This window comes from Poecilia formosa, unplaced genomic scaffold, assembly GCF_000485575.1.
Source record: "Poecilia formosa unplaced genomic scaffold, Poecilia_formosa-5.1.2 Scaffold1, whole genome shotgun sequence".
NCBI lineage: Eukaryota > Metazoa > Chordata > Actinopteri > Cyprinodontiformes > Poeciliidae > Poecilia > Poecilia formosa.
The window spans coordinates 4,856,609-4,879,877 of record NW_006799940.1 but is presented as its reverse complement, the minus strand read 5'-3'; the positions used below and the strand labels follow the sequence as shown (position 1 = coordinate 4,879,877).

Below are 23,269 nucleotides of genomic sequence, written 5' to 3'. Positions count from 1 at the left end.
TAAACCAAACCCATCTGGAGGAAGATTCTTGCTGCTGTGTTCTCAACTAGTCCTATAGAGTTTTAAAATTAAGTTTCGCTACTGTAAGACTAAACCAGTCTTAATTTATATTAACATAAAAGTGCAACATTTATGCAGTATTTGTACAGTTTAGTAGAGTTTAGTGGTGACCCTCTTTCTTCACAACAACACTTTTGGGTTAATTTGAGATCATGGGAGAAATAAACACATGAAGAGACGAGCTGTGAATACTATCGGACCTATGTCCTTCAATCTCCTTAACTGCCCAGCTTATTTTGTCATACATGTTTTCTTTTTACTCTTACAATTACTGTTTTGGGAATTGCCAATAGCATCCTTTGGCAGCCTTGTGTAAAACAAAAGTACAAGACATCATTCCTAAATGGAAAATCCAATGATTTCAATGAATTTAACATGTCAGAACTTGAACTTCTTTTAACTACAAAACAAAGTGCCTGTTGAATATTCCCTTCATTAACTTCTTTCAACTAAGAAGATATTTCCTGAACGGGGTTCTTGTGGTTTCTTAAGGCCTCATAATTTCCTATGATGCCACTAGCTTCAAATGATCTTGAGGAAACATCCTGCACCAGCTATTTAAACCTGTTTATACCTGCCCTGCAATTTCTGGGTGATTAAAAATAACTTTTGACACAATATACCACCTTGCATTTTATACACTTGTTTTGAAAGCGTTTTCAGATAAATAAATAAAAAAAAAACATCTCTCAGGGCGAATGACGAAAGACGCAGTCAAACATGCAAACACTGCCAGAGGACTGGGGTGGAATGCAGATCAAATGTCATCCAAAGTGCACATTCTGGCCTGTAGAAAAGGGGACATATTGAATTCCCGTACATGCAAGACTGTGCAGTGGATGTGCGCATCTGAGCACTTGGGATGTTCAGATGTACACTTGTCCTTGTTATAGAGGAATGTTAATGACTCGAAGCTGGGACCTACTCTGAGTATTAGTGCAGCTACTGTGGCATTGGCCCAAAGTCTCATTGCTAACTAGCTAATTTACTTTGCTCCACCTTTATTTTTGTCATTGCACTGGAGGAAATAATGACAGAGGATTTTAGTGTGGATGCACCTGTTTTTCTACATCTCCCTTGATCTGAAAGCTGGGGGCCATTTTTAGATGTAGGGGTTAACATAATGAGTTTCTGACAAAGGTCTCAGCTCAGCGTTGACAGCCTGACAATGGCGTCATTCACCGAGTCATCATAGACAAATGTACAGAACAGCTTTGTGTGGGAATGTCTACATGTATCTATGTCCTTTTGTATATACATGAGCACTGATAGCTGCGTTGAAGGGGTCCTCGCACAGGTGGACCGAAAATGTGCAACAGGTAGCAGGCGACTTTAGGCGCCTCAGGATTTGGTTTCAAGTTCAGACCCAAATACAGTAGCTCCCAACACTGAAAAATCCAATCACAATAGAGCAGAGGAAAACCAAGGTCTTTCTCTCTAACACTGAGTCACTGTGCGTGTGTGTGTGTTTATGTGTGTGTGTGTGTGTGTGCTTGTGAAATCAAGCCATCCATAACCATCTCCCGAGGCTGTTTCAAAAAGACTTGTGGTACTGTAATGGGATTTCCCCTGTCATCTCTGCCTTTGATGTGGCTGCCATGTCACCTGGAACAGGAAATAAGGCTGCCTCAAGTGACAGCCTAGTTACGCAGTATTAATTCTTTCTAGATCACAAAGTGGCATGGTGCCTCTTGTAACTCTAAATGATTTCATAAGTTTGTTTTGTACCCACAGTAATTTTTAAATGTGTGTGCCAACAGCAGAGCTTAGGACAGTCTCCCAAAATACATGGACCTAGTAAGTTTAATGTTGCCTGAGGTGAGTTCACACCATATCTGCACCTGCCCAGGTGTGCTGTTTATTATGCATGGAGACGTAGAAAGTGATTCACAGATTCTCATCTTGAATCAGGTGTGAACTGTGACAAGGGTACCTTTTATTCTTGCTCTGTTTGGATGTTTTGGGTCGTTATTCCGTTTGATCAAGTAAACTACAGGCTGCATTGTCCGCCGTCCGTCTTCCCATGAACACTGACCAGCTCCCTGTCACATGATGTTACCACCGCCAGTTTTCACCCTGCTTTATTCTTGATTTGTGAATGCGTGACTAATAGTGGTCCTGCTGACAATTTATTCCACCTCCACCCACACGACAAAACGTGGAAAAGTTCAAAGGAGTGTGAATACTTTTGCAAGGCACTGTGCTTGAAGTGTGCACATTGACTGCAATTTACTGCTTTTTAGATCATACATCTGGCCGCTTGTTAAATCTAGAGCCCTGAAAAATGTAAAAGATAAAGACGCAAGCAGGTACATGAAACATGCGCACATAACTAAAGCCTCTTTGATCCCATCTTTTTTTCTTGGTTTTTGGGGGGAGTGAGGGAGCGACTGGCAACCTTTGGTGGTGAAGGAGAATCCTCAAAGTAAAGGGGCTTGCCTCAGCTCTGCTCTCTCATCTGCAACATTAACATCACACACACCTCTTGACATCTAAATAGGCCCCCATGCCTGGCATGCAGGATTTCAGACATTTTTTCCCCCTCTCTTTGGGGAGACCATTTTGCTTTCACTTTTGAGTGGCTGCTTCAAAGAAAATATTTAAAATACTTAAACCCAGGCTTATTGCTCTCTCAGGCAAAGCGCAGTTACTTTTAAGATGAAAAGAATTCTTAAAGGCGAATTTGGTGGAAATTTGAAAGTGAGATCTGTGGTCATATTACTTTATTTCTAACAATAAAAAGAAAATGAAGAACATCTAGGGGATAATTTTAGTTGTTGATGATTCAAACTTTTTCATATACTATAAGCCCGTCACACTGTGTGGCTGTTTTTCTTTTCCATCGCTTATGGACATGAGTGGGTGTACTCAGGGGCGGAGCCAGGGGTTGTACCAGCGGTTCCGCCTAGCCTTAAACCCCCATGCCTAACTGAGTACTGCTGATGATTATGTTCATTTCTTTAGAATCACAATGCACCTATCTCCTGATAGATGCACCCAGCAGGTTAATGAAACTTGTCCCACAAATCATCTCAAGCCAGTTAGTGGAACTGGACAATGAGTTGACTGTACTCCAGTGTTTTCCACAGTTTCCAGTTCTGAACCCAGTTGAGCAAGTTTGAGATGTGGTGGAAGAGGATATTTATATCATGGACATGAAGTAAGCAAATATGCAGAAAATGCATGAAATGATCATGTCGATATGGACCAAGATCTCTAAGGAACGCTTTTGACACTTTTCTCAGTCTGGACCACAACTACAACCATTTCTACTAAACGAGGTGGTTAGTTCATGTCCATTTGTTAGCTTGTTTGAGGCATTTTCACAAATGCTCACTTTGAGCCTCCCTTTCAAGCAGCACTGTGTGTAGTGGAAAGCAGGTGAGTCAGAGTGAAAGAGGAGACGGGGATGTATGACGGGCTTCTCCGGCCATTGTTTTTAAATTCCAGGAAAGGTGTGTGTGTAGGTGGAAAAAACAGGGGTGTTTTGGAAGTTGCTGCGGATATACTGATATGAGCGTGTCTGTTTGTATATCTGTTTCCTCACCGTATCAGTTAAGAGGTCTTTTTTTTTTTTATTGAACAGAAAGCAGGTTTAACTCACGGCCATCCTAAAAACAAATATACCAGTATATACCTTTCCAAAGCGAAAGCAACGTTAAGCGTCAGTAGGCACAAGGTTGTATTTGATATGTTATTGTTCTGGTGTGTTATCATGTGAAAAGATGGGAGCATGTTAAAACAAGAAGAAGGTGGGGGAAGCTTGTACACAATCCAGCATTGATACTTGTAACATGAGGTGGGAAGGTAAAAGTTTCCATTTGATGTGGGACATGGCTAAAGGTGCAAACTGTGATACTACTGATACAGGGTGTCGTAGCAACAGAAACTTTGGGAGGACATAAAATGGAGCTGTAGCTGATTTGTTATTTCACTCTATTAGTAGATGCAATCAGAAAAAAATATTGTTTCGCATGTGACTCTTGCTTGATTTGAAAGTATGTGGGTGTAAATGGGTGTGTTTTGCCTGGAAACTCCTCTGCCTGTCTTGGCTTTTGACCTTCTTTGCCTGTACAATGGTCCTGTCCTTATTTTGTTTTGAGGATAAAATGGTGGTAGCACAATCTTGGGAAATTGTTAAGGGTAAAGGTTAGAGGCCACTAGTTCTTTTTTTTTTCTTTACATGCCTTCTTGTGTTTGTGTGTGTGTATAAAAAGAGACTGCATAATGCTGTATCCTTGTCAATCTATGTTAATACCACTAATGAGAGCCTGCAGGACAGACCCTTTTAAACTAATCACTCTGTGCGTGTGCGTGTGTGTGTGTGCGTGTGCGTGTGTGTGTGTGTGTGTGTGTGTGTGCGACTGTGGTAGAAGACAAAGCACGCATGTGTTTCTCTGAACCTCCTGCACCTCAACGTCTTCGTCATTTTCTGAACCCCGCAGACCCGCCGGTGTTCGGTGAGCCCTGTGCCTCACTAATCACCAGGAAGAGAATCAAAGCTTCAGCTAATGGGGAGCTGTCAGTCAGGGGGAACTCTCTCATCAGGGAGGATGTTTTCAATGTAGCATACCAGCTTAAACAAGCCCTTTTGGAGGAAAATGAATGACCTGCTGCTTTTGATTAAAACAGCGGGTCACCGTAGACATGTTTATTAAAGCTGGACAAAAAAAAAAAAAAAAAAAAACGCAGCATAAACATTGTGTCTTTACATATGCATGATCACCTGCAGAGAAATCTTGAATTATAAGGTTCAGGTCTTGTCATTTCCCTAATTTTGTCTTAAGGTGTTAGAGAGCAGTGCACCCTGTCAGAAATCAGAGCGATTGGAACTACACACACGGACAAAATCGTTAGCAAGCCTCCTTCGACGACCGAAAAGCCCACGATGAAATACTTGCAATGAACAAAAGTGATAAACAAAAACTTACTTAAAATTAACCAGTGAAACTCAGACATTGTTTTTGAATTATGGTTCAACAAAATCATTTTAAAAGGGCGGAATATTATGCACAATCAACTTTTCTTTTAGCTTTATATTATTTCATAATGTAATTTCCTCGTCAAAAACATACCTGCAGTGTTGCTTTGACTTTTTCATGCATGTTCAAGACATCCTTGGATGTCCTGTGGCAACCATTTGGAAATGCTTTAGGGTCGGCTCTGGCAATGTATCACCTATTTCCACAAAGGTCAGCTTTGGAGCCTCATTCCCCAACTGAGGCTCCAGTTGAAGTGCGCCTTCTCCAGATCTCAAAAAGGTTAATGGAGGGTTTCTTACGATTTGTTCTTGCCACCCGTATCAAAAGCTTTATCAACTAGCCATGCATTAGTCTGTCAGAGGTCAAAACCGCACTTATTCACTGATTCTGAAGCTGTGTTCTTGCTCGTGTACTGTCAATCTCTTCCCTGAATAGTTACACTCATCGAGGTAATCTAAAAGTTTTAGAATGTCACCAGCAGTGAGGCAGTGAAGTGAGCTGTCATTTTCACTAAATGTGTTACTCTGCGAAGAAATGTTTGCTGCCAATTGAGTGGGTCGTAGAAAAGAGTTAAAAGACACATGCACCTTTTTTTTTTTCCCTCGCTGTCCACAGAAGAAGTTAAGCTTCTCACGTTTTAGGTCAGTTAGAATTACTTAAATGATTTAGATTTTCTAAATCCCTCAATAATGAGAGAGAGAGAGAGAGAGAAAGAGAGAGAGAGAGAGAAAGACGATAATTTACGAAACTAAAATCTTCAAAACAGCTTAGGGCAGCTGTTAAATTTAAATTTGCATTGATGTTTCCCCATTTCTTGTCTTCCAGCAGTGATTCAGACGTCTTTATTCATTGTAATGCAAATGAGCATGTGAGTCTGTGTGAGTCTGTGTGTTTGAGGTGACAGAGGGAACTGTGTAACCTCTGAGGTGAACAGCTTGTTTCTGGATCTTCTTACTGGTTCCCACAGGGTGCCATCTTGCTTACCTTAATGCACAAATTATGACTTGTTATTACATTAGTTTATTACACACAATTCTAGCTTCCACTAATGTGGTTTAAATTGTTCTTTTTCTTGGTCATAAATCAGGATGGCATAGTTAAAGGCAGTTTTTTTTTTTTTAATTCCCTATATTGACACTATACATATCTACTAGATTGCCCTCGCGGTCTTCCTGACTGTGACATTTGACCTCTGACCTTCGCCGTAATTTGTTGCGGCCTGTTGACGTGTGAGCCGAGTTTTAACCAGCCTTTTCTCTTTACCTTTGGCTTTTTTTTTTCCCATCCTCTATTTAAGGCCCACCAGGGGAGACAGTGAGACAGCCAAGTGTCCACTTTCAAAGGCTCGTTTCCTCCTGTTGTTTTAAGGGGTTTAGGTGAACCACAGAGGCCCGAGAGGCATCCATGCGAAACCAGGAACCATTCACGCTCCCATTAGACACACAGCAGGAGTTTGTTCTGACTTTATCTGTTCTGACGCGCTTTTGTGCTATTTTGTCGCCGTTTGTATTAAGAAATGAAGCACACACACACACAAAAAAAAATAATAATCCACTGGGGGTGCTTCAGTAAATCACAATTGGTTGTTCATTTATCTAGCATTGTGCTAGATAAACGGACAGTTAGCCGGCTTCAGGGTGAACGCCTTTCAAGCTCACGTCGACTTAATCTGTGCAGTCACGCTTCCCCCGTTGATGAGAGCTGCAGATGAGAGGTTCACGAGGAGATGGCAGGTGCTTAGTGATGATGTATGAGAGACCCGTCCGTCCATTCCTTTGCCTCGTCTCCCCACACGAACACACACAGATGCTGGATCATGTGTCCTTTGGACAATTTAGGGCTCCTGGAAGCTTTCTGATGTGGACACACACACAGATCGATGTAGTGCCGCGAGCTGAGCTGAATGAGGAGAGGGTTTGAGTGTGTTTGTTTACACCTAGAGCTGCTGCGGTTGACGTACTAGTTAGTGCACTAGTAGAAACATGAATACTGAAGGAGAGTGACTGTTTTCTTTTTTTCCTGTTCTCTTATTGTAACAACTGAATATGAAGTAGGAGTTTGCAACTTTGAATGCGACTGAAATTTGTTATAAGTGAAGAATTTCACTTACTTTTATTTGATTACATTTATCTTTCTATCTGATACACATCAAGCTGATGATTTGGTTCTCCTATCTCTTCTTATTTTTGCTAAGATTTATGTCAAAATTTAATTGAAGACGAATTTGAATCATGTAGCTTTAAAGATAACCAAAATATATATATTTCTGCATTTACTAAATCTATATGTGAGTTTGACTTTAAAAATTATTTTTTTCTTTTACGTATAAAAATGGAGGTGATTTTATTGGTTTACAGAGAATGAAAAGATAATTCCTTTTGAAAATGTAAAAAAAAAAAAGTAGAAATACACTGATCTTCAAAAGCTGCAGCTCATAAAACCCAGTTCCTAATAATTTGTTCTAACCTTTTGTGTTAAGTTTAGTCAGAACTTGAGCAACAAAATTATAGTGTCATAACATGGAATAATTACAGTTTATTTATTTATTTATTTATTTATTTATTTATTTTAAGAATATATGGTCATTGCTTTCAGGCTCTATAGGTACCCATTTGTGCTGAATGTCAGTTTGGTTACTTTGGTCTTGTGGAGAAAGCAATCAGATCTTTTCTATCTAATTATGTAAACTCTTGTTTATAATTGTTCTTCCATGAATGGGAGTAACTAATTTCGCTCGTTTTGAACAGGCTGGTTGGCTTAAAAACAAACATTCTTTCCTTTTTCTCCCCCAGACTGCCAGGCAGCCACGGCCCTCCAGGTCCTTACAGCCCGCTGCCAGGGAAAGAAGAGCTGTCGGGTCCAGGCCTCCACCAAAGAATTTGGAGATCCGTGCTACGCCGGCACCAAGAAGTACCTCAATGTCATCTATACATGTGGTGAGCCCAGACAACACTCATCCCATTTTATGTTCCTGCCACCAGGGGGTAATACTTGCTCACTTATAAAATGTGCATGTTTCTGTTAGACTTTCTTTTTTCTTCTTTGCCTCTAAAGTACACCCCAAAATAAAAGGCCACAGCTTTTGAAACACAACAATTCAAACTACATATGGCTTTTCAAAGAAAACAGTTTTCTTTCTTCCTTTCTTTCTTTCTTTATTCCTTTCTTTCTTTGTGATTGAGACATTTTTTTTTTCCCTCTGAGTTTTCCTTTCCTCCTTACTCCTGTTTTAGCTTTACATCTGTGGACGAGATAAATAGATAAGCAGTTCCGACTTCTATCTGTTCTCTACCCTCAGGTTAATCCTGAACTGTCAAGAATGTAATTCATTAACCACACGTTTGGTGGTATGCTCAAAAGGTCACGCGTACACACACACACACACACACACACACTCACACACTCCCAGAGGCGCCTCCAGCACCATGAATCGATCAGTGAGCGCCGTGACGTGGAGCTTTTCAAATCCACAAGAACATTAGCCTCAGAAACCCCAAATTAGATGAATCCAGCTCCAAGGCTTGGCATGTCAGTGGCATTTTTGAGTTCTAATTTTAAGGACTGCAGTTTATTTCATCTTAAACTGTTCCCTCTGGGCTTGAGAGAGAGCCTTTCATGCACTCATTTGGTTTGCAAGTTTATCTGTGCGGATTGCATTTTCTCCTGCGTTCTCAATCAGTTCGATGTGGTCATCTTGCATCCCAGAGTTCTGCTGCTAGATTCTGGTGTGCTGTCTGGTTTTCAAGACCCCCCTCCCATTCGTCACTAATCACTAAACACCATCAACAATCATTCAAGAAATCCATGCAGCCTTTGTCTCGATGACAGCCTCCCACTGCAGACAAAAATACACAGACTGTTCAGCTGTGTTTACGCAGTCATTTGGCCCGAATCTCTGTCTGACCTCCCTTATCCGTTGCTGATAACTCAACAGTCATCCTCAAAAGCCCCGGTGCTGCAGTTTCTAAATGAGTGCCTGTGTAAAAGCCTTATAGACGGGGCAGAAAGGGGAAGGATACGGGATGTTAGCTCGCTATCTTTCCAGCGGTTAGGATTGTCGCGTCTGTAAATGTGCAGCTTGTTGAGGGGAGGCTGGGGGGTTTGCGGTTGAAGAGGGAGATGTTTGAATGTGAGTAGATCCACCATGTATATGAAGTCACTGGTGGCTCTGGGCTCAGGCAACGTGGTAATTAAGGGGGATCCTCTTTCATTGGTGGTTGAGTGTAGGGGCAGCGCATGGAGACTGGCAGTCCACCCCTGGTTTGCAACAATTTGCATTCATGTTTCTGTCTTTCCGTCTTGTTCCTTGGGAGATGTGAATGAAGTTGATCATTTTCTAGTAGCCTCAATGATCTAAACAGGGAATTTTGCGTTTAAGAGTTCTGCATAAATATTTATAGCCCTGAACGTTTAAAGTTTTTATCTTGTGAAAATTTGCGAAATCATATTAAAAGGATATGTTTTTCAGTTTATAAAAGAAAATTTATATGAAGAGAGTGACATAAATTGCTTTTACTCAAATACCTGTAAATAAAATCCTGTGCAGCCAACTGCCTTATAATAGTTTGAAGTTGGCTGCATGTTTTTATTTGAGCTGTTCCATGAAGGGCTCAATGATTTGTTAGGAAAAATGGTGAACAAATTGCATTATAAAGGAAGTCCCATTAAAAGTCCAGATCTTAATATAATTGAGAATCTGTGTCAAGACTGGAAAATTGATGTTCACAGATGCTCTCCATCCAGTCTGACTGAGTTTGAGGTATTGTACAAAACTCCCAGTCATCAGATCTGCAAAGTTGGAACAGTAATGCTCCAGAAGATTTTATCTAATGTTTTGGCTTTCTGGTCACAATCAGAGGGTAATTTGTGTTGGTTTATCTATCAGATATAGATCCTCTCAATTGCATTGAACCCTGCAGTTGTGACGAGGTAATATCTGAAAAATTCAAGGTGTGTAAATACCCTTGCAAGGTGCTGTATTTCAATTAGGGAATTCGTGCAAGTACTATTTTGATTTATGACGAAGACTCTTTATCAGGCCCGGCCTACCTGTGATTTATGGAGCTTCACAGCTTCTTCTTCCCTTAGCTCAAGGGATGGACTCGCTGCTTAGAAATAACACAGATGCAAATGACCTGGAACTCTCCGTCGGTCTCCCTGCAGAATACACACACTCCACAGCCGCCGCTGCCAGGCTTCATTTACATTTTCTCCCTCAGGAGGAAGCCCCTGTGACTTGTCTGTCCCAGAACCGCTACATGTATCTATGAGTAGAACAAACGTAACGCCATATAATTGGTGAGACTAGGTTTGAAAAGAAATATTTAACTCTAACAATTGTTCACAAAGTAAATATTTGCTTCCAGTGTAGCTACCTGAGACGGATAAATGGGTCTTCTATGGAGCATTTGTTTTTCACAAAGCGACCTTTTGGCGTTTCGTTTTGCTTATGTTTAGATATATTGAAAGGTTGACCTGTATTGAAAGCCTTTTTTGTCACTATGACATATTTCTATTCTTAGAAAAAAATTTTTTAAAGCATTGTGGTAAATTCAACCCAATCTGACCCCTAATTCAAGTTGCTGTTTGTAAAACAAACGAGTAAATAATGTTTTAATTATTTTTTTTAACGAACGGAACATACAATATAACAAAATAAAGATTTACATGTAAGGACCTGCCAGAGCATTTATGCTCAATGTAAAATGTATATTTTGGGTCATATTAATGAGATGTTTATCTCTACTTGAACCTTTTTTCACATTTTTCTTTTTTTGTAGCGTTAGTGTTCTCCCACACGCAGAGCTTTTTGCATGTCAGCCAAAACCTCAGTTCTGGTTAAAAACCATATATGATTTTCCCTCTGAGAATTAAACATGTTAAACTATAACATAAAACCAAAAAGGAATCCATTTAATTTTGTGGTTCTATTTGTAATGACATGTGAAAAATGTATTCATGGACTGGTAAATCTCTTTGCGCTGCATTGTCATTTATTTATTTGAAGACCTCCATGAAATAACTTTGTATTTATAACTTTGTATTTTATGACATTCCCGCCACATGTAGGGAAGCCCAACGGCTACTCTGTTCTACATAAAGTCGCTATAAATTGAAACTGAAGTTAACTAAACATGATCTATGAACAGTCATTCTAATCATATGAACCCAAAGCAAACAAAAAAAAATCCCTCCTTCATGTTTCTGAATCAATCCCAAAGACATTTTCTTCTTTCCTCCCGTAAGAAGCATTAAAGCCTTGGAACTTATATCAAAATGAAGGAGAGGCTTTTCCAAACTCTCCTAGGTTTTACATCTGATCTGCTCTATGTGGGATAATAGATCAAAACCGTCACAGCCTGTGTTGAGGAGAGTCAAAGAAAGCTGAAATAAACTGATTCAGTTGCAAAAAAGGAAATAAATTCATTGTAGTGTTCTGTTGGTTTTCTTGGAATTTTTGCTACATTGCCCACCAATTTCCAGCCTTGAGTTTGTAACCTCCGAATGGAAAGAAGATCACAAACAAATGCCAAGTGTAATTTAAGCATAATGTATGTACTCATACATAAAGCCTTTACTACTGCTTCCACTTTAGCATGCAAGAAATCCCTTTACCACATTTCTGTTGAACTATATAAAACAGAAAAATCTTACCTAATAGTTAGGGTCTCTTTAGAGCTTTCAATCATAACTTTCTAATGTTAATCTGGTTTCTACAGATCTTGGGGCAGAAATGCTGTGATTCACCATGTTTTTTTTTTTTGTTTTGTTTTATTTTTTTTTTCTTAAAGATTTAACACTGAGTCATTTTAAACTTTGTAGGTCTGTACCATTTATATATTTAAAAAAAGCCTTAACCTTTATATCAAACATATTTCTTTAAATACAAAACAAATAAAATTGGGCAAAAGTGCAAAAACATATAAAATGCCTGTGTTTTTATGTCTGCACATATTTTAATAATCTTTTTTTTTATTGCTATGCTTGTCAGATAGCAAGAAAGTATACCTCTATGATATTTGGAAAGCAACAGCTTGTCAAGGTGATGTTAAGCATTACTGTCAGATGTTTTACTCATGAGAAGTTGAGTAGATCATGCAGCAGCGTCTATGTTTTATCCTCTGCGAAGAAGGTTGAACGGTAGCTTTTCCAGATGTATTACATGGTAGACAAGGTGACTGTGGTGCTTGTCAAAAGCAAAATAAATAAATAAAAATGCAGCCTTGATTTATTTACAGATGTACATGCTGCATACCTGCTGGTTGTAAATAATCCAGGGGATGAAAATACACAGGAAAAAGGCAGGAGTTGTTTGATAAAATCCTTCATACAGTGGCAGATTTACTCCAGTTGTCCAGAACAGACATGTCCAGCTCACCACCTGGCCAGCCGCCACGATGCATGTTTTTCATCCTCAACTCTTCAAACCCCAATAAGACTTCATATCGTTATTATTTTTAAACTCATTGTCGTTATTGGGAGAACCACATCAACACTTATCATCCTTAACATATGATCATCAGCAATCTACAAACTTTGTTTTGTTTTGTGTTGTCTTGGCTACAGTATAAAGTGGTGTGTTTGTAAAGTAAGCCACTTTGGATTCTTCCTAATACACAGCAGGAACCAATTGTGTAAATGTATTTGAAAAAAAATAAAATAAATAAATAAATAAATATTTCTGTAGGGTCCAAATATCAGTATCACAGAATTAATCTAAGAAAGGCAAAAACAAGAACTTTTTAGTTAGAGCATGCGAAAGTTAGCTACGTATGTTAGGTAAAACTAATCATTGCTTTATCATTTTATTTGAGTGTTTTATCTAAATGTGTTCAGTTACCTAACTGGCTCTGACCAGTTATTCTTTAAGGTTCTTTCTCTATCTAGAACGTAATTTCCTACTCAAGGGGTCCATCTGTTTCGTTATCTCAGCATTGTTCTGCTGAAGAAGGTCATCATAATAAAAGCCAAATCCAAGCAGAGTTGAGCAGAGCTCACCAATCTTTGGTCCCGAGCGGGTTAGAGGTTGTAGATCTCTCCCTTTGCAAAGGAAGGCATAAAAACCTCATTGGTCTTGTGTCTGGTTCTTCACGGGTCTTGAGCTAATTTTAAAAACCCCAACAACATATTTTGCCAACGTAAATTAAATTACGTTTCTCCTTCGTAATTTTAGTATTTGTTGTGCAACTGTTCCTTTTGTCTGTGAAGAAAATTTAGTGAGTGGCAGAATGATGGACCCTCGAGTTCACTGCCAGTGTTTTGAAGCGGAAGACAAACCCGGTGTTGGAGCCTGTGGTTCTTTAGATATGGCTGCTTTGGGGGATGACTTATATGTAACTGGGGAAAGAAGGAAGATAAAGATGTAACTCAGACACTTGCGGTTTTGGATAGTCACAAATGGTTTTGCAGAAGTGGGCCAAGACACATAGACACAGGCACCCATGAACAATAATACTCCGCCTACTCGCGCACATTCATTTCATGTCAGCAGAGGAGACTGTGGGGAAAGATGTTTATTTTGGCTCAGTTGTATGAAGCTGCTGCCCAGCCAGGCAGACAGTGGCTGCTGCTGGGACTCATCATTCTCTCTCATAGCTCGTTCTATAGCTGGATTTTTGGTCAACGTAAACCCCAAAACACACGTGTTTTATAGCGTGTTCACTGAACCATGTGCTTTTTTCTTCTTCTTCTTTTTTTCAGGTATCTACCATTTTACACACATGGCTGCACACACATCTGTGTATGTGACACAGCGTTTTACACAGTTATCAGTCAAAAGAGGACTTTCCGTTCTTTATCTCTAATCTCTAAAACCTGTTTAGCGTGTTTTTTTTGGGGTTTTTTTATCAGTTTTTTATGTTCCAAATGGAACTGGGGTGGCCAGACTTGCATGTTGAACCCGGCCTAGCACATGATAACTCGACTCAAGACTCAGGTGACTGAAAAATGTTCTTGCATCATTAGTTTGTTAGTCACGTTTTGGGCAAAGAAAAATTGCCAAGATGTTGAAAACAGTCTATCTCAATGTGGAAGCCGCAGAATCCCCGCGAATTCTATCCGTTCTCGTAACACAAAGCTTACTCGACAGAAATTGAGAGAGTTTTTTTTCCCCCTCTCCTGTCACGTGGCGGCATAATAAACATGAGTCCTCCAATTTCTAATTGTTTCAAATCCAGCAAATATTTGTCTGTCTGTACAGCAGATACAGGAAAGTTTTAGTATGCGGATGTTTTCTTGTAATTAGATCAGCACTTATGAAGATCAATACACACCTGCACTATATCAATCAATCAAATCAATCCAGTTTTATAGCACATTTCAGCAGCAAGGCATTTCAAGGGGCTTCACATCATCAAAAAACAAAATAAAAACAGCATGTGGCTTTGAATAAACAGTAAGAAAGAGGAAGAGATTTTGGGAAAAAAAAAAGATTAAAAAAAAATAAATAAAAGATAAAAACATACTTTTGTTATGGAATTTAAGCACCTGTCTTCGCCGGACTCCGCCATCCGTTTAGCACGGGTATTATCCAGGCCCCGTCGCCTAACAGGACAAGGTCTCCAACCTTCCAGCACCAGGCTCCGTCCACCTATCACTCGAATTTTTGCGCTAGGATTTCGCCGTCCTAGTATACACGGAATTTTGTGCTCTATTTTTACATGTTAGAGTCTAGAATTTACAGGGTATTTCTTTGCGCGCAATGACCCTCAATCACTCACCACTTTTACATAAATAGATTAAAAGTAAAGATGAAAACATTAAAAACATTGAAGACATCAAAAACCCGCACTCTAACCCCATATGCTGGCAAGTTAATTTGTCTTACCCATTTTGAAGAGTGTTGAAAAATATTTACTCTATATCTAGAGGGAAACATGGATTTATAATTCAATGTTTAAAGACACTTGGATCATATTATAAAATTAAAATAAAAATTAGAAATATGTTTAGTGATGTGTATTTTGTGGATTGTCAGGGTTGACAATCACTGTGGCACAGATTATTCAATGCATTGCTTTCTTTGTATGGGAGTTTATTTCTTGCAATGAATAAACATACTCAAGAAAAAAAAACATTTTAATGATGAAAGCAAACAGAACAAAAATATATTTTAAGTGACTTTAAAATATTGTGTTAGCAGGGCTTCTTTATGTACATAACCTTTTAAAACTTAATTTGACAGTATTAATTGAGTTAATTGAGATTGAGTTGTAATACTCAATCTGAGTGTTATGATTGAGATTGAATCGGAATAGAGTCAAATTTAAGTTTGTCCATACGATTGATTTCTATTGGTTTGATATGAATGGAAACTGATTCTGTTCGTCCTTTATGGTCCATTGAATTGATTCCCAAAATTTGAACTGAATATCTTTACCGAAGATGCTAGCTATATTAGCACAATTTTAACAGTCTGCTTGCTGTCCAGCAAAAATTAAAAAAGAAAAGAAAAAGAAAAATAAAGCTATCAGTACAATCTGTGGATAAGGTTGAGGAACATCAGGTGAGTTTCTGTGTTTTACTGATTTGTAAGATTTATGCTTTGCCAGCATATTCAGTCAACTGATGTCTGATGTTACTGAAGGTAGTTCAGTAACAACAAACATAATAGTCCTCCTTGGCTTTAATGTTTCCACACTTGACATTACAGAATGCATTGCAGTCATATGTTTCTCATTAAGCCAAATGCCTAGTTAGTGTGATCTCAGCTGAGAGAGGCTGTTAAGTTTTCGTAAAAATAAATGAATCATGGAGCAGAAAAGGTGTTTTATCACCTCTGATCTTTCCTTTTGCTCACCCTGGCAGATATCCCATGCGACATTAAGCAAAAATAATCCAAATGTATCATCATCAACAGGTGGTGACGATTCATTTTGTGTTTTTCCTGTCTATTCAAATGCTAACAAAGTGTTTTGCTTTACCACAAAGTGCCTGACTAATCTGAGTAATCAAACTTCATTCAGTGTTTTGTGTCTAAAATTAGTCACCATCACATGCATCAGCAAAGCAAGTTAAGCTTATGTGCCCAGCATATTCCATCCCTTACTAATAATAATAAATGTGTGAAATAGAGCATTTATTTTTAACAAAAAATAGTATTGACAGAATTGCACCAATCAAGAGATTTTGTGGCTGATTCCCGATCACCAGTTTTGCAAAGCTCTGGCTCTTTAATTGCTAAACATAACCCAGCTTTTTTGAAGCTGCCAAAACTTCCAAGGCCGTCTTTGTCTTTATTTGTGGCATTGATCACATCATTTTCCATCTGACTAAATGCTAATGGAATTATTGCATGTGGATTCGCTCTACTTCCTGCCCGCTGTTGTTTTTCTTTATAATGCTGTCAACATCATCATAGCCTTTAAGGAAAAAAAAATAAATCCTTCTGTCCTCCTGCTCATCCCATTATTTCAGCAATAAGTTTCCTCTCTGTTATGGCTCAAAATAAGGCCAGGTTTCATGTTAACAATGATGTCTGTTACAACTGGTGAGTTCTCCAAAGACTGAGCTCGGAGCCAGAGCCACTTATGTCTAAATAGCCATTCCAGCGCTGTGCATAGGAAGCTCTTTCCAGAGTGGAGGAATGTTCTGCATTCAACCCAGTAAGCCATTTGTCTTCTTTAGACAGGTAACATAATAGACAGAATCTGTTAACATTCACTCAGTCACATGTGTGCTTGGATGTAAAAGCAAATGCATTACTCAGCACATATAAAAATTGACTTTTTTTTTTTTTTTGCCAAATGGGCCTCTGCTCTTCAAACTGCAAAATAGGCAAATCTGGACAAATATTGACCAAATTTGTCAAATTCAACAACTGTGCGTTGTTTTCCCCAAATAGTACACACATCTTTTTCAATCTGTGACTCGTTCTTGTTTTCATTTATATGCGGAGAATGTTGAATCAGAAGACAGAGGGGGTAGACTAATGTTTTCCAGTCTGTGGCTGGTTTCAGTTTTCTTCCTGCAGAGGAAGAGGGCCTCCTTATCCACTGCAAAGAGAGAGAGAGGGATTATGGGACAGTGAGCAATATTTGTGTGTGTGTGTGTGTGTGTGGGTGTGTGTGTGGGTGTGTGTGTGTGTGAGGAGAGGAGAGGAGCTGTCTGGGAGTAGGAGTCAAATAAGAACAATTAGTTTGGAATTTTTGGCGTTTTGAAGTTTTTAGTTTGTTAACTTCTTTCAGAGTCCCACAAGGAATTAACTCCACTGTTCAGCTTTTCTGTCATCAATACAGCAGCTTATTTTATCTTTAAAAATATTAACATGGACATTGAACAGTTTAAGGCAACAATCCACTTGACTTGTCAAAGCAGGTGATTAGGATAAATACCGTTTGGAATGATTTGCCTTCTCAGTACATGTTATGTTTGGCCGGTTCAGACGAAGCCCACATTGGCCAAAGACCATTTTAGAGAATATATTATAAGACGAAAGACCTGTCCAGGTTACAATGATGTTCTATTGAGCTGTTTATGGTTTTACAAAGACTATTTTACATCTGATATCATGTCCAGTATGATTTATGGATTGTGCAGCTTTGTCCAAAGGCGAGTGGAGTTGTTGTGCTTCATACATACGGAGGTGTACTGAAAGTCCCTCACCACACCATACTCTATGTCTAAATAGCCATTGTTTGTTGTGCCTCATTGTGCTTCTTTGGCTCTAAACGCCAGAGATCAGCACCAAATGACATATTGAGAAAAAAAAAAAAAACACTGTCCTCTCAACATTAGAGTAAATGAGTGGTTATGTTTCTCCCAAATGTCTGCCTACTGCAGATCTAATAATACATTTGTCCTAAAAGCTAGATGTACTGTGCTTGGAATATCTCATCTTCGCATCCTGGCGTTGCCGTGTGTCTTCGATTACATGCAGCTCCCAGCAGCATGTTCCAGCTCACTCACATCCCGCTTCCAGATTTTCCAGGATCAGTTGAATGAAATTCTCGAGTCATTTCCCGGAGCTATGCTCTGACATTTCTCTTTGGTCTCTGTCTCTGTCTGTCTTGTGCTCTCTCTCTCACATTTTACACTCACACCAGCCCCCTCGCCTTCTACGACTTGCTCTGTCCCTCCCCTTTGTAATTCTGTTTGACTGCTCACTCACATAGCTGTGGAGGTGGACACTACACATGTCCCACGTCTCCCTCTGCCCGTCCCTCCCTCTCCGGCTCATTCTCTCTCGCTCTCTCTCTCGCTCTCTCTCTCGCTCTCTCTCTCCTGCTGTCACATTCCAGTTGTGTAAAGCCGGGTTTAACTTTCGCTCTCGCTGAGAGTAGGAAGGAAGGCAGAGCTTAAGAGAGAAGAATTCTTATTCTCTGGTTTGGAGGAAGGAAAAAAAAAAAGAGGTAACTCCCCTTGTACTTTATTTGGCTAAAAAAAAGGGGGAGTCACCATAAAGGACCATACCTTCTTAAAGGGGCTATTCTTTGTCATCCTCCCTCCTTCCTTCCTTATGTTTCCTTTTTTGGCTCACTCTCTCTGATTCTGCTCAGACCCGCAGTGGACTATTCACGTGAGCATTTGTTTTTACGGCCAAGATAGTTGCAGCTCTCGTGGCGGGGCAGAAGAGTGGTCTTTAACACGCCAGGCAGTCTCCTAAGCTCAAAGAGAAAGAAGTTAACCCTGGAGGATTTTTCATTCAACAATGTGTGTGTAAGTGTGTCCCCTCGCCTTTTGCCTGAACACGCTCTTGAATTTCTCTGTTTCTGTCTTCTTTTGAACTGAAGTTGTTGAAGGCTGGGGGTAAAGATTGACGCGACTTTTCCTATCCTCCAGACTTTAAACTTGCTTGATTCTGAAGGATATTTCATAATGTAAGAATGTGTCAGAGGGCTGAAATAATTTTGAAGTGAATGTGTCTCTTACTATTCCTATTGTGCTTTCCTATTCCTGAGAAATATGATCAGAGGCTAATTTGCGAGCTTAAAGTCTTGTACTCGTGTGGACTGTGGATTCAGGAACAACTTGCCAGCATGCAAACATGAACATGACATAAACTGACAATCTCTCTGGACTGCACTGTTACATTGGTAGCTACGCTATTTGTTTACATATTTCAGTGTGACTAGAGGAGATCAGCAGTTTTTCCTAATGAACGAACTGATTCAGCTTGAGTTTTTCTTAACAGTGGCGTCCAGAGTTGAATAAAAATACCAGAGGCAGTGAGATGTTCACAGCAAATCTGCTGGCTCAAAACCGTACATACTGACTGAAAATGTGTGACTGAAGCTTAATTAAAATACTTCATTCTAAAAAAAAAAAAAAAAAAGAGAAAAAAAGTCTTATTTCAGATGTTAATCTGAAATAAACAGCTATCATTTTAAAGACTGACAATTTTGATGACTTTTGTTGATGTGCTAAATCAATTTTGTGTTAAAAACCATCAGGCCAGACAACTTGTCAGTGGAAATTCTTCTGAGTCTTTAGTGACTTCTAAACAAGCCCGAATGTAAAACTGGGGGGGGATAACTAAATAACTAAATAAATGCAAAATCATGTTGTTTGTGAAGTTAAAATTAGAAGATTTAAAGCATAAATATATATATATTTTTTTCTGTACTAAACGTTCAATGTATATTAATATGTTTTTCAGACACAATCACACCTTTTTTGTCTGATTTATTTAAGAATGTCAGGAATGGGGTATTTAGTATTTAGGTAACTGATTTATTGATTAAAATACTGACATTAGTATTATTCCAGGATTACAGCCCTTAAGGTTTGCAGTAACACTTACCTATGTTACTATTTCTTTATTTTTTTATGGCTCAAAATTGGAAATTTTATGTGTCTTAACTGTTTCTTAGTTAAAAATTCCAATTTCAAGTATAACAAGGTCTAGCAAATGAATCAAAATTATATCTGAATTTGAAAATGTATCACTTGGTATGAATTTTCTGTGTAGTTATTAAGTGTATTGCTAATTTTAGCACTGCTGCAAGACCACCGGCAAGTGATGTCATGTCCTACATCCTGGTTCATATCTCTTCATAACGCTGTCATAGGACTGTTGCGGTTTCTTTTGAACTTACTCTTAAGTCCAAAAGACAAACAACCATTTTGCTCCTACGGTGTTTCAACCACATAAATCAATACTTTTGTCTCTTTATTTCACTATTTAGTTTGCTATTCTCATTTTCACTACTTTATGATGTGATAGCAACCAGAAGATTTTAGTATTAATTATAAGGCTCATGACACAAGTTAATCCAACAATTATATGCTAACAATATTTCCTGTCAAAATAAAAAGTGTCCCTTGAGGAGATACCCAGGTTGTGGCGTTGCCTGGGCTGCTGTTGTGGACCCCAATATGTTTTAAGCTTGATACTGTGTTGTATTTGTGTTTCAAACTTGTATTTTGGAGTTAGAAAGGAGACACTTCTTGTGGTGACTCAAGGTATCTACAAGAACAGAGAAATATGTGTATTCTCAGGGATAAGGATGGTTTCTGTTCAGGCTAAAAAAAAACGCGATCTAGATGAAAGCGGGCTCATATTTCTAATCTATCCTCCAAAAATTTTGAGTGCATTGACCCCTGTGTTTAGTACAATCTGGATAGTATTGCGCCACCGCTACTGAATTTTATTGCCAGGTGTCAGCTGGATACTGAACTTGCCTCCATCTGTAAACAGTTGTGACATTCGCATGCGCAGAGGTGATCTCAAATATTTTAGATTCAGCATTTCTTCTTGCCACCAATAAAATGTGAAGTGTTGTAGGCTGGGCACAAAATATTTGCTTAGCAGTTTTGGAGCAAGTTGTTTATATTGCTTCCAAATGGTCTGCCTGTTTTATTGCATGCTGCAAACAAATGTGAGCCGTGCATAGATGGCGAAGGCATGAGAATCTGCTACTCCAAGCATGTACCCACACCTACCCCTCCCTGCCAGTCAGGTTTGCTTCTAATTGATGCACGGCTGTTCCCCCTTAGTGCCAGTTTGCAGTGTCGGCCTGGACCCTCCCAAACCACAAGGGACTCTTTGTTTGTAATTTATGAATTAGTGTGTGGTTTGTGTTAGCAAAAGAGGAAGGGGGAGGATTTGTGAGGCAGGCGTTTTACAGCACAGACACAGGATTTAGCCCAGCAACTCAGGATGTTGGTTTGCCTCTGTTTGTTATTCCAGATTAGTACTTTGCATGCGCTTTGTAGATGTAGGGAGAGATTGGGAGGGCAGCGAAAATGATTATTAATAGGCAAACGGAACATGTTTCTCTATCTTTCTGTTATTCTTTGTCTAACCTTTTGTAGCTCTTTCTCTGTGACTTTGTGTTCCACGGTGCTGCCCTAATCAATCTGGATTCGAGTCTGGTCTCTAGATAAGACCAATGGCTCAGTTCTAAAAGCAGAGAGGGAGCACAGTCAGAGCATCTCTTCATCTTAGTGGAGCCCCGTCTCTACTGCACCTACTACCACCCTTCTTTGCTACTTTCAATCAAGTGGGTTCATTTACCCTGTCTAGTCTGAATATAACCTGGCACTGTACTGAGCGTTGGTCTGATTCTCTCACAGAAAGAAAGGCCCTTTTTGACCCCCTTTGTTTTTTTTTTCCCTCTACCCTTGATTTAGTTTTTATCCTTTCCTTCTCTGTTCTCTGTTTTTGCAGCCCAGCATGCATTCCTCAAGGCTTCAGTTCTCCTTAAGAAGTGTTTTCTTTTTCCATCCTTCCTCTTACCTTTTTCTTCACACTTCAGTTGTAATTTTCAAGAAAATATTTTGGGATACCTTTACGAGAGGCTAAAAATTCTTTTAACACAAACATGCATCTACATGTTGGTTTTTAGATAGACTGGTCATTACAAGTTCATGTGCTATTTTATTGTATGTCTCCATTGTCAAACAATATCTAATATTTGCTGCTAGGAGCCACACAATCAAGTTTTATGTGCTGCATTACTTACTTCGGTTCTTTTCTCTTTAAGGTAATTTAATTGGAATTTCTTTCCTCTTTGGCCAGTTCTTTGTACTCTGCCACAATTGTTAGGTCAAAGAGACTTTTTCTGTCCTCTTTAAAAAAAAAAAGCACCTCTGCTTTTGTCTTTCCTCTGATGTCCGGGTTACTGCCTGGACTGGTTCCATATTAAGGGATTTATGGGGACCTCTATTGCTGTAGGCAATAAATTATCTCCCAGTAAAATTTGCAGGGTATGTCGTCCAGGTTTAGGTAGAATTCAAGTCACTGAGGTAAGACAGTGAAAGGTTACTGAGGCTCACCCACACAGAGTACAGAAATTCATCACCTTAATGCTCTGAAGTTACATTTACAAGTCCCAGTTTATTTCGTCTTGTGCTGATATGAAGATTCAGATTTTTATCTTTTGCCATCCTGCCATGAGTGGATAGTGTTTTATTTTTGTAACACCATTTGTGAAAGAGTGTTGTTGTGCTACAATAGGAGTCTAGATTTGGCTATGATTAACTATAAATGATTCCTTAGGTCAATTATTAATAAAACTAGTAATTTTGATCAAAATTACAAGTCAGGGCACCATGTATATCAGGATGATAATAGCCAGACAGTTCAGTCTCCGTTATTTCATTTAAATACAAGCCTGATGTGGTTTAGGTTTTAAAATGATAAATTAAGTAATAAGTTTTCAATATACTTGAACAGAAAGATATTACATGGAATAAATACAGACTACTCTGCAACAAACACATTTATTGACCAAAGAGTTCATTTAAATACTGTATTCAACAACCTCATTGAACTACTAACACTCAATAACCTCTGAGAAAAAAAAGGAATGATAAAAATATAAAAACAATGAAAATATTAAAATTTGTTTTAAAAAATAACCAAAATAAATCATACAACGATGTTACAGTTCAGCATCAGCCGTGAATGTTGAAAAACCAGGTTCATTCAAAATAAAGCAGTCTTTATTAGTTTTGACTGAAATACAAATCAAACTTTTTCAAAAATTGATTCGTAATCTATCTATTTTCTTATTCATTTAGTTACTTACTACTTCAGTGACTGATTGATTAATAATTTGGAACACCAAGAGTGTGGCTTAAATGCACAGAATCTGACATTTTGCTGTTAAAACAATCTCTTTTAAGGCCATAACACTATAAATAACAATATCAATGGTTAATTGTCAGCAGTTCATTGTGGCTGACTATGCGAAGACAGAAAGCTTTGTCTCGGAAATGCCGTAGCCCTTAGCTACCAGTGATTCTTGAGAATAGGGACAAAATGGGTTTTAATTTTCCCATAT

General features: G+C 38.8%; 1 protein-coding gene across 3 annotated transcripts in view; it reads left to right on the top strand.

Moving 5' to 3' along the window:
* Positions 1-23,269, top strand: part of eva1aa (eva-1 homolog A, regulator of programmed cell death a) — a 49,790-nt gene that overhangs the window by 4,303 nt on the left and 22,218 nt on the right. Inside the window, exon 4 of one of the 3 annotated variants that reach the window (XM_007546642.2) lies at positions 7,835-7,978. In XM_007546642.2, the coding sequence (XP_007546704.1) occupies positions 7,835-7,978 (144 nt within the window). Of the gene's footprint in view, positions 1-7,834; positions 7,979-18,131; positions 18,705-23,269 lie in introns of those variants that run through there. The other 2 variants (XM_007546649.2, XM_016669078.1) reach the window with 2 other exon arrangements.